General features: G+C 37.3%; 1 protein-coding gene across 11 annotated transcripts in view; it reads right to left on the bottom strand.

Annotated features, from left to right (window-relative positions):
- Window positions 1-12506, bottom strand: part of ST7 (suppression of tumorigenicity 7) — a 222700-nt gene that overhangs the window by 48908 nt on the left and 161286 nt on the right. For all 11 annotated transcript variants that reach the window (XM_054692582.1, XM_054692580.1, XM_054692590.1 and 8 more), the window contains one exon: window positions 4715-4829. In XM_054692582.1, the coding sequence (XP_054548557.1) occupies window positions 4715-4829 (115 nt within the window). The remainder of the gene's footprint in view (window positions 1-4714; window positions 4830-12506) is intronic.

The raw sequence follows: 12506 nt of genomic DNA, 5'->3' as shown, positions 1-12506 counted from the left end.
TTCTGCCCCCAAATTTAGAGCAATCACTAAATGACCTAATGGAGTAAATATCCAAAAAGAGCTGACATTTGTATGTCCATTATTGCAAACTGCCCCAAGGCTGAAACAACTGGTCTTTTCATTAGGAGTAAAAATCCCTGGCATTATTTTTTTTTTCAATTTTCCAAAAGTTTAAGAATTGTTTGTACATAGATCTATGCATTCTGTTCTTATCAAATATCTATACCTGTGTCCTGTTAGATATATAATTAATTAAGGTTAAAACACTGCTTGTTTTGAAGGAGGACACAAGGCTGAGGTCTTAATCTCTAATTTTCACTGGCATTTCATATATGGCTTTCCTTTTGAGCACAACTGATCGAGAACAGTGCTGCGCAGTTCAGGAGAGATAATCTTGGTTCTCTGTAATGGCTAATAGTTACTGAAATCCCACTATGGGCTCCATGCTGTTCTGAACACTTAATGTGGATTAAATACCTTAATCCTCACAACAAATGACCAGCTATGTGATCTCAGGCAAGTTGGCTCACTTTCCTAAGCCTTAATTCCATTGCTAGAGAAAGAAACCAAGGCTTGGACAGTTAATTTGCTGAAGCTCCGTCATCTCGTGAAAGTTGGAGTTGAGGGTTGACTGCACAGACTGGACCATAGCCAGTACCCATCAGCACCACTCTTCTCTGTGTCTGGATACCTTTGGTGCCCACAGGATCACTAACTAGAGACAGTAGAACCAGACTCCCAAAGGTACATTGTAGCACTCACATTCACATTCATTTACTCCATGAGATTCTTCTGACAAAAAGAATGAATAAGAAACACATGAATTCTTTTCTACTTTACTACCCTAATCTGTGAGACTTAAGTTTTCAACCTAGGTGGCCTAAAAGCTTCTTTGTAGGCAACGCAAAGCTTACAACAACTTTTATGATGGCTTCTAAAAGAAGTTTGATGACTTAATGATATTGAAAATATTTCTTTATAGAAAATATATTATTGGATAAAAAAGGATGATAAATCTCAAATTAAATGTATACCATGCATCAGATCCCCTCTGTGACTAAAAAAAACCATGTATAAATGGATTTAAGATGGAAAGTCATATTTTGAAGACAGTTTCAGAGTAATAACCAAATCTAGGTATGTTCTAAAAGAACAATTTTAAAAGGAACCTTAAAAGACTGTTTGGCATCACTGAAATTCTGCACCATGGCTCCAGCCCTTCTAATTTCTGTCTTCGTAAGAGTGAGAGAGGGAGAGCAAGTCACTTTAGCAAGGCTTACACTGATGATAAACATATGGGTTTTGAGAATCAGAGACCTGAACTTGAATACTAGCTCTGCAGTTTTCTAGAAATGTGGTCTTAAAAGTTACATAAGCCTCAGTTTTTGCATCTGGTAAAATGGAATAACTACCTCCGTGCAAGGTTATGAGAGTGACAGGTAATGGATATAGTGTGCTTGGCATAAGGTAGGTGCTCAGCAAACTGTACCTAATAATGACAAGAATGGTGTTAATTAAAACAATAAAAATATACTGCCAACAGAGAGACAGTGGGAATGTGATGGTTAAGGCCATGGGCTTGGAGTAAGACCAACTCAGTTTTTATTCTGGCTTTCCATTCCTTGTAGAATTAACAGCTTACTGAGTGAAGACTGGTCTAATTTTTATCTTTTTTCTCTCATAACTTAACATCACCAGGGCTTCACTTTGATAGCTTAGGCTTTATTTTGACATATTAAGTCACTTAATTTCTCTTTGCCTCAGTTAGCCCAACTATAAAATGGGACTAATTATATCTACCTCGTGTGCTTGTGGTGAAAATAAATGAATTCATCCATGTAGAGTTTACAAACATGTCCAACCCTGACACATTTTAAAATTCAATGAATGATACCTGTTGCCACTACTTCTATCTTAGTCATTGAGTGAAGGACACTCCAAAATGAGGACCAACCACTTGGATAAAACTGCCCACCCATAATGTTGGTTAACAAATTGAAAGAAGAGTGTGAAAACTCCCGAGGGTGGCAAGACAGCATTTTGGACCAATGGCTAGAACAACAGGCCATGAGAAGTTATCTCAAGAGCAAAATCAAAATTAGACTATGGATTACATGGAGTTGTGACTAATTAATCCTACTAGGTATCCAGGGTTTCCAAAGTGCTTCACTATAAAAGAAGTTTGTGAATGTCTCTTAATTTAAACCTCAAAACAAAACCAAAAAATGGTGAAGAAGAATGAGGCACAGGGAGTACATTTTACCTTCCTCTTTTCCTCAGAACATGTTTTTTCTCCCTTTGTGTCTTGCCATATTTCTAAATCCTTCTTGCAAAGGTCAAAAAGGCATCACAAATCCCACTGTGTCACTTTGCAACATACTATTTAAAAAATTCAGTCACCTAGTAAATGTAATAAAGGAGGATTGCTCCACCCATAAACCATCCAAAAAAGAGCTACCCAACCAGAGCATTCCCATTTGCAAAGATAACATCATCTTGCCTTGGGTGTGGCTTTGTGGGAGGGCTGAAGAGGCTGGGATTCAGAGGGCTGTCTCCAGCATCTCCTTGGATTAGAATGATGACATCTAAACCAGGGTAAAGAACAGAGCACTCCTAACTGCTGTCTGTACTCCAAGCCCTCGAAAGTGCCCACTTCCCAGCACAGGGCCACACAATGAAGCAACAACTCAGTCAAGGTCCTTTGGGTCACCAGGAAAAGCGACAAGGGTGTGCTTGAAAGAGTCCATTTTATGGAATAGGGTGAGAAATAAGAGGCATTTTTTTTTTAAATAGTGTTATGTGGTTGCAGCTCACATCTCAAGAGCAGTAACCTCAGCAGCCACTTCATTATATTTCTACTGTAAATGACATTGGCCTCAGCCAAGTCTGCACCAAAACACCCTCCAGAATTCAGCTGATGTTAGGTCATCTGCTGTCTATTGACAACTGCTGAACTCAAAACCCCTAACAAGGCAGCTCAGCAGCAGTATGTGTCCTGCCACTAATGAGGCTCTTTTTCCATGAATAATGAATAAGAACATCATCTCTGTTGCCAGGTACACAACATAAACAAAGCTCAACACAAGGGCCTTGGTATGGTGAGTTTGTCCATTTGCAACAAAGGAATTTTGCAAAGTGCAAGCCAAGTTTTAGTGGAGGGTGGGACAGGCTGTTGTAACAAATAATGTGAACATATGCTATCAGAATCTAATAAATCAGCTTTTGGTTGTTATGGAACAGAGACTGAGCAATGGGATAGATAGACGCAACAGAAGGTTCCAAATGAGTTCATTTCTTTATTTTACAATCAGTCTTATAACACAAAGCTGATGATTGCTGTAATGAACTGAGATATTTATGAAAGGAGCCTTATGAGACTTGAGATCCCAAAGGCCCTATTGGTTAAATCTTTTTTCTTAAGTCTTGATATAACAGGTTAAGTACAGGTCGGCATTAGGAATGAAAAAAAAAAACCTTGCTATGTTTTTTGATGGCTAGGGTGGCACATAAAAAAGTGAATGGCCACCTGAACCCATGTGAATGGGCCTGGGCTCCTTTTGTAGCAAAAACCCTCATGCATGAACAGTTAGCCTAGGAGGTAGCCTCACGGGTTAGATTTCCAAGGTCAGTCAAATAGTGAGATTCCAACATATAAACAGAGAACATAAAGTGTGCTGATGTGAAGGCCAAACAGTCTTTACTTTGTTTACTATAAAGTACACCACAAATACTTTTCTCTCTCTCTCAAATCAGTTCCATACTAGGTAGCTGATATCTTTTTACACAGGATACTCATGTTCGCACAGGCCAAGTGATGCCATTGCTGATGGAGGGCTTTTAGTTTCCATCAATTAGAACAAAAATCAACAAAACAAAACAGTCTCACAATGCCTCAGTTCCCCCAAGTTCAGAGAGTTAAAACCCCAGTCCATTTCAGGTATTCCTTATGAAGGATGATGTGTCCAAAATTATACTGCTTGCTCTATATGTTAAATGAATTCCTGGAAATAGTGGCCCAAATAATTCTTTAAAAGCACTTAAGATGCTTACTAAAAATATTTTATAAAGTAGAAAATGATCATGTAATGTAACTAATCACTCCCTAACATGCATTTTACAAGCAAATATTTACTTTTGAGTAACTAGTATAGCAAAGGCATTTCAAAGTCCCTCACATGAAGACATGGGATATTCCTCTAGTGAGGAGGAGATGGAAGTGACATCATGATTTTATCTTCAATCTTCTACTGGGTTTTGCCACAGAGCTATAGAAGTGCTACTAGCTGTTCTCTATTTTCTCAAATAATCAGTATGAACAACTGGTAGTTGTTGCAGTCCACTGATGGGTATAGCCGAAACTGGAATGGTCAGTGCTATCTCAACATGGAACAAGCTGTCTGCACAGGGTCTGAGTGATTCAGTTCCAGAGGTAATAAAGCGGAATAAGCATAACTCTGTTGACAGGGAAAATGCAAGGGGAACCTATTGGGAGGGAAGAAGTGAAATAGAGGACAGGCTACTTGACATTTTTTGGCCCCACTAATCAGGAAATTCTAAAATTTTCTAAAATACCATCATAAAGTTATAGGTGAAAATTTGATCAGAGGATAGATAACAAAGCGCTACTCTATCTGAAATGAACCCTCCAATCTAATTACTGAAATACATCAAGAAGAGAGGAATATTCACATAGATAAAATACCCAAGGACTTACCATCATACTTTGCTAAAACTGCTTGAACATCAGCATATGCTTGTAGTTCTAGAAGGGCTTCTAAAAGATTTTCATGGATGTTGAACATGCTTAGGAGGGGGAACTCCTTCATTAACTAGGAAAGAAGAAATCAAGACATAATTAATGTATTTCTTATTTTTTAAGTATAATACTGAATTTTTAATATATTTGTATAACATAATGTTATAGTTTTAGTACAGTTAATACTGAATTATAAGCATGCACAACAATTATTTTGAAAAAAGTTCAATGCTTAAAATTGTTCCTATTCGGGAAAAATGGAAACTGAATTTGTGAGAACCAAAGATGGGAGAAAATCCAACAGAGAGGGGTTTTCATAAAAACTGAGGGAGATACTTAGAGGTAATTCTCAATAATGTTAAATGCCATAGAGACCAAATAAGGCAAAGGTTGAAAACCACCTCATAGATTTTAGCAGTTTAACCTCACCAACAGCAGTTAGCATGAAAACCAGAGAACAGAAAGGTAAGCAAGTTGGCACTACTCTTCTAAGCATCCTGGTAACAAAGTTGAAGTGAAAAATCAAGAAAAAATAAAGAGAAGGTGATATGGGTTGGAAAAATTGTTGGTAGTAGTGGTAGAAAGGAAGTGGATGTTCAAAAGTTCCTGCATGGTGGTCTCAATAAAACAGGAGTCAAGATTATTTTCTGACACTGAGGGAACAGGTATCAGGAAGGAAGTAAGAGGAAGTATGTAAAAATGAGGATGGGGGTGAAGAGCCATAAAGGGGAGAACTGCTTAGGGAAACAATCAAGAATTGTTAAGGTTGTGTTGAGGGCCTAACAAATTGGAGGCTGGTTGTCAAGTCTTTTTTTTTTTTTAAAGATTTATTTATTTATGCATACAAGAGCTAGGGTACAGGGGGCCAGAGATGTGGGGGCTGAGAGGATTCACCAGAGGCAGAGTGGGGAACAGAACAGGCAGACTGACTGAAATACACTACTGAGGGGAGCAGTGGGCAAGTCAGTAGAGGTCTGCTTTGCCATGTGGGTTTCTCTCTGGCCGGCCGGGGATTGAACTCGTGCTGCAGAGGCTGTGGATTGCTTCATAGTGTGGTGCTTAACCCCTTGTACCACCAGGGAGGCCCTGGTTGTCAATCTTAACTCCCAGTGCTCAGCAGCCCAGGTATAGTAACAAAGATGTCAAAGGATTTGATTGAGCCTGGGCACACTGGATTAGATTCAACAAGAGATCAAAAAGCAAGAAAGTTGAAAATTATAGTGAAAGAAATGATTAAAAGAATGGCCTAAAGGTTCTAGACAGGATAAAGAAGAAGAAGGTCTAGATAAAGTTAAAAGACATACTGAACTTCATTGAAAGCAAACAGAAAACAGAAAGAACCAAGAATTTCAGTAAAATCTTAATTTAGAGACAGGTAAAATGTCATCTTAAGTGAAAGATAGCCAGGTTCTTTATAAAGCATGGTCAATCACAGGCAAACACACACACATACTGATATATATGTATATATCTTCTCATGTACATGGATAACTGTTTTCTATTATAACACAGTGATCCCCAATAAAAAAGATTCAAAACATCTTTAAAGCAATTGTGTTGAGAGACATAATATTCAAAAATAGGCTAATTCACTGTAAACAAGAAACCGTGGATGTATTGCATTGACTATCCATTTCTTCCTACATTAGGAACATTTGTCACATTGTTTTTTCAAAGCCAAGAATCAGTTAGCATATCTGTAAAAATAAATAATTTTCTGCAGTCCCAAAGAGCATCATATTACCAATGAGAAACACCTATCAACATGATTATGTGTTCAATAAGACTGTCTGAATCCCCTAGAGACGGCCTGCAGTATTTTCATAGTTAGTAAAGGAAGTGAATAAGACTATATCACACGTTGCTAATGTTCTGTTACCAATAAAAGCATTTCTTGTTCTGGTTCACTTTGATTCTGGTTGACATCACCCTTTGATTTTTTTTTTCTCTTTCTAATTAGAGCTTGTTAGAATTACAGCATTTGGCAACACTATAAAGACATTCTAAACTGCAGCATTTAAACATTTACCATTTCTGACCAATTTTTCAGGTAAAGGTCAAACTTTAAGGATAAAACTTAGATTTTATAGCTTTAAATTAAGCTGCAATTTCAAATACTAGCCTGTTGAAGTTTAAAATCAGAGCAGGAGGTCATTAAAACCAAATGAGACCATGGGAGCAAAGATGAAGGTGCTGATCTGTTTAAAAATATCTTGAAGTAAGATGCTAGGAGCTCGTGCAATGATGCTTTTGTTGGAAGCTCAGACCGACAATACTATGTTCACAAAAATAATCACCAATAAAAGAATTCTAAACATGGCAGATATAAAATGTTGTAGAAATAATGGAAGTCACAACTATTTGCAAATCTAGCATTCCTTGTTCAATATAATTAAGAAGTGAAAACACAGCTTTCACTGCCCACCTTGCTCCAGCTCTCCCCTTGCCTTCTCTAGCCCTTGCCAACAAGCTATTTTTATAAAAGCCCATGAATACTCTACTCCTTCAGCTTCCTTACTCCTCACTGGAAGTAATTCCAAGGAAGGAGTAACTTCCTTACTTCTCACTGGAAGTCTACAGTATGGCCTCCAGCCTCACAACTCCTAGGGATTTCCTCTCTCCACATTTTGGTGACTTAAATTGCTCCTGTGGATACCCTCCAGTCCTTTTCTTGCTTGTCTTCTACAGCATTTGACAGTTTGATGACTTTTTGCTTGAAATTCTTGTCTCTCTTGATTTCCTCAACACCATAGTCTTCTGGTTTCCTTCATACTTAACCTCATCGCTCCTTCTCTAATTTCCCCCTTGTCTGCTCCTTAGGAGTAAGTGGTTTCCCGGGTTATGTTTCAAGTATTCTTCTCATAAACACCTGGTCTCTAGGCCTACTTTCATGTCCAGGGTGTCAATACCACCATCTTTGTGTGGATGGCTCTCACATCCTGCTCTGATCTCTCCCCCCTAAGCTATTAGATCAATTCATAAACAATTTCCTGACAGTTTTACCTCATACACCTAATACTGAACTCATAAATTCTCTCTCCCTAAGACAAGCCTTCAAATCTATTTTTTCCTCTTGGTATTTCCTACTTGAAGAACTGGTAACCATTGTGACATGACCTTCTTTGCCCTATCCACTACAGCTAACTTAGAGGTCCATAAACCCCTCAATTAATGTTTTTAAAAAGCCAACTGCTTCATTCAAGTTCAAAGAAAGTTTTATGCAAAAAAAAAAAAAAGGCAAACATCTGAAGAATAATTACTATCTCTTCTCTGATTTTACTGCTAGAATGTAGGTTTTTAACTTCATACTTAGTCTAAATGCTCAAACATCTTTCCTGTGCTTGATTCCAGATCATCTCTTTCCCATCCACCCTTCACACTTTGTCACACTGGCTTTTCACACTTGAATCCATCACATCCCTACTTTAAAGGCAACCACTGACATGGCTGGACAAATCCCAAGGAAATAGGCAAGCATGACTACAAGTTTACAAATGAGACTGTTTAACACAATATTATTTATAATAGTGATAAATGCAAGCAACTTAAAATTTAATCCATTATGAGGCATTTAAGTATAATTAGATATAGTAGTTAAATTCTCAAAGAATTTTTAATGGCAAGGCCTGAAAAATGCTGACACACAATGTTAACATCAAAAAAAGCAGGACATAAACAATACAATACTTTGCAATAAGATCATGCTTTCCGCCCATATCTATGCATAGAAATACACTTGGTTAGAAATATACCAAAATGTATTACAGTAATCATTTTTAGTTAATGAGATTCAAGGTGATTTTTATTTCTTCTTCATATTTTCTGTGTTTTTTTAAATTTAAGATGCATATGTGCATTCCATAAATTGGTGAGAAAAACTTTTCAGGAATAGTGGCTGCTTAAAATTCACTATATAATCCCAAATCCTTAGCATGGCATAACAATCCCTCATTGTTTTGCCACCTCATTTCTAGCTATTTCACTACACACACATCACACTCCAGCTATAGAACAGATTTCAGTACCTTCAACGGGTCACATTCACTCATATGTCTCACTCCACGCTGCTCCTCGCTGGGTGCTCTCCCTTCTGCCTCCTTGGTCAATCTAGCCAGCTAGCTCCTTATCTTCCAGGAACCCTTACCTGCCTCCCAGATCCGGCTCTTATCTTTCATCTACCAGGTTAAGGACTCCTGCCAAAACCACCATAGTCCTTGTCATTGGTTTACTATAAGTTATGATTAGCCTGAGAAGAGTGTGAGAACAGAAATTCTGTCTTATCTCTAGATTCTGGGTCAGTGACTGACCTTTCCTAAGTGTGCAATATATATTTCACGAAAGGGATGCCTTAAAAACCTCTTTAAATTTCTATTCCTTTGGGGTAAATACTAAATAAGTTCTGCCACAGCTCTACTTGAGGTCCATGGGTTACATATCCCTGAGCATGTTCCTCTACCACTTAAAATCTTCCAATGACCTTCCATTATCTACACATTGGAAAAAGTACAGCTATAACCAATAAATCTTAAGTCAACATATATAAGAATTTTCTTACACTTACAGCTGTCTGAAAATGGAATAAACGGCTTAGAGTTCCCACCACTGGAGTTGTTCACATAGACAGAGGCTGATGACTGGACAGGGATGCTAGAGAAAAGACCAAGGACTTTACAAATCCTATAATTCCAAAAAAAAACTTCCTAGCTTCTAATCATAACTTCCAGGCCTCCCTCAGCTCAGTGCCAGACCCCCCTCACCCCTACTGTCTTCTGCAGGATAAAACTCAAGTTTTGTCAGACCAAGAGTTCCCAGAATTCTTTCTCTAACTATTAGCCACTGTGTTCTTGCTCAAACTGTCCTCACCACCTGGAATACCTTTACCCTTCATTTACAATATAGCCTGTCAAAATCACCCCACCCTCCAAAGTCCAGATCAAATGCCACCTCCTAAAGTCACAGCATCATAGAAAGTGAGAGCCAGAAGAGTCCGTGGAGATCATCCAAACAACCTCCTCAGTTTACAGACCAGCTCTCTCCCACCCCTGCCCCACCAAAAAACAATGAAGGCAGCAAATTTATATGATTCAGCCGAAGTTTGTGCCGGGACTATGATTCAAACACAGTCATCAGTACTGATTCCAAAGTTCAACACATCAGAACTCCAGTCTCTAGTCTGCCAAGTTCAAGAGAACAACACTTCTCTGCTTATGTTTCTCTGCTACACTAAGGTATCTGCTTTGTATTGTGTTGACAAGAATGTAAGAGACAGTTGTATTACAGAGGAAAGAGTCTGAAGTAATTCCTGAATTTAATCTTACCATTTAATAACTGTGTGACTTTGCACAAATTACTTAACTACTCTGAGTTTTGGTTTCCGAGGTCTCCACCTAGAAAATGGCATCTTCTCACACTTTTTCTACCATCCTATCTAGTGTCACTTCTCCACTCACATTACCATTTCCCATTGCTTCTATCACATACTGCAATCACCTTATTTATTTACATATTCATGTGACTGAATAGCAGATTAAAAAGCAAAACAAAAGAGGATTACATAAAAAGATAATAGGTAACACTATTATTGCAGGATCAACAGGCATTTTTCCTGTAAAGAGCCAAAAAGTAAATATTTTACTTTTTGCAAACTATATGGTCTCTTGCAACTATTCAACTCTGACATTGTAACGTGAAAGCAGTCATGCCCATACCTAAATAAATGAGCAAGGTTATGTTCCAATGAAACTTTAGTTACAAAAAAGAGCAAGAGAGCAGATTTGGCATGCAGGTCTTAATTTACCAACTCTTGGCTTACAGGAATAAATTTTAAATAACAAAAGGTGCTCATAAAAAGAGTTTCATAGTGATATTACATTTAGAAACCTCTTCCAGTTCTCTTCCCTAGAGGTTATCCACACAAGTTTCTGAGGAGTTACATACAGGGGTAGACACATAGGATGGGGGGCGCTGTCATAAAGAGTGGAATGGATAGATCAAATGGGATATACTCATATGCCAAAATGCTCTTCAGCAGGCAAACGCTTAATATATCTGAACCTAAACAAATATCAAGCAATTTTGAGTAAAGAAATACTCTGTAAAGAAATACACTGGAGAACAGAACACTTAATTAAATTTTAAATGTACACAAAGCAATTCTACATATCTTTTATGTACATATATTATGGAGATGTATGAAAGCAACCTGAAAAAAATTTGCTTATGCCTGCAGAGAGGTGAATAGTGTGAGTGGCAGTTGGTCACATGGGGACTAGAAGCTTTATATTGTTTGATTTCTTTTCAGTAAAGTGAAGACAGATGACAAAAAAATTTAAATTATTAATCTGTGGCTATCATTTATATCACACACAATTCATTTTGTGTAATGAAGTTATTTTAAGCTTATTCTTTTTTTCATCTTTTTAAAGTTGCTTCTTCAAACATAGGAAGTTCATGTACTCTTCATTTATAATTTCTCAAGTTATGAAGAGCTTAATTTTATCAGTTAGATTTTGATTTGTTTTCTTATTTTGCAATTGCCATTTGAGACAATTATTTCTCCCCACTGGAGTTTTGTTTTGTTTTTGTTTTTCAAAAAATCATTTGACCTTAGAGATTTTAATATAATACACTTAAATCCTACAATGATATCAAGATGATAATTGCTAATCTTGGATGAACCACAGCTTAAAAAATCTGACTGCTCAGTTCTCCTCCATCTAAGTTCCAGAAAGTAAATCCACTGACAGATGTGTTGTGAGGAATTTAAAAAATTATTATTTCATCTTGAAGGATACTTCAGAATTAAATCAACAAGATCAGTTTCTTTCCTACGTAATAGCCTTTAGCACTGTGCTTGGGCTTAGGCAAGACTGCCCGATAAGGAAACTCTTCTGTCATAAAACTCCTTTTGGCTTCCTCTCCAGAAACCACATCAAAGATCCCCATGGCACATTGTTTTTAAAATAAAAGAGAAGGCACTGGACATAGCAGTGGGGCTGCTAGAAAGGGTGCCTCACAGGAGGGAAGGCATATATAGAGTAAGAACAATCTGATCTGGGTTTATATTCAGGAACAGTGAAGTTTCTTGGCATGGAACAAGCTGATTTTTCTCATCTACAAGAAACACCTATCTCACAGTGCACCCAAATGCCATATTGAGACTTGAGAAATGGTAATCATTATCCAGGCATATTGTTAACATGGGTACAGTGCATTTTCAAAGTGCTAATTTTTTGTTTTGCTATATGCAACTAGTTTTCTTTTTTATTTTAGTTGTACAATAATCATTTATTGATTTAAAGATAATGTAAAAAATGGCTTGGTGACATAATTAACCTTTCTATTAAGAAACTTGAATGAAGGCATATGATAAATATAAAGGCCTGTTTTCTATAAGCTAAGTCATTCTAAATAAATCTTTAAACTTGCTCACTATCTAGCCGAGTTCTGTTTATTTATTGCCAACTATCTTCTCCAGGATGGTAATTGCTTTCTCCTGGCAGTAAGAAATTTATATGCCCTGTTTTGCCCAAATATTATAGTTCACGTACAATGAAAACATTGACTCTCCTATGATTCCTCTAATACCTATGGGGAAAAACGTGGGATGGGCCAAGGATAGGATTTCAGTTTCAATTTTACATCATCTGGCTATTGTCAGTTCAAGTTTATTTCAATGGAAGAATTTGAGGCACTTCTGAGGTTAACATTTATGAGCTCAAATAAGAAAAAAAAAAGGAAAGTTAATTCA

This window comes from Talpa occidentalis, unplaced genomic scaffold, assembly GCF_014898055.3.
Source record: "Talpa occidentalis isolate TD23 unplaced genomic scaffold, MPIMG_talOcc4v2.1, whole genome shotgun sequence".
NCBI lineage: Eukaryota > Metazoa > Chordata > Mammalia > Eulipotyphla > Talpidae > Talpa > Talpa occidentalis.
This window is presented reverse-complemented; position numbering and strand designations above follow the sequence as displayed.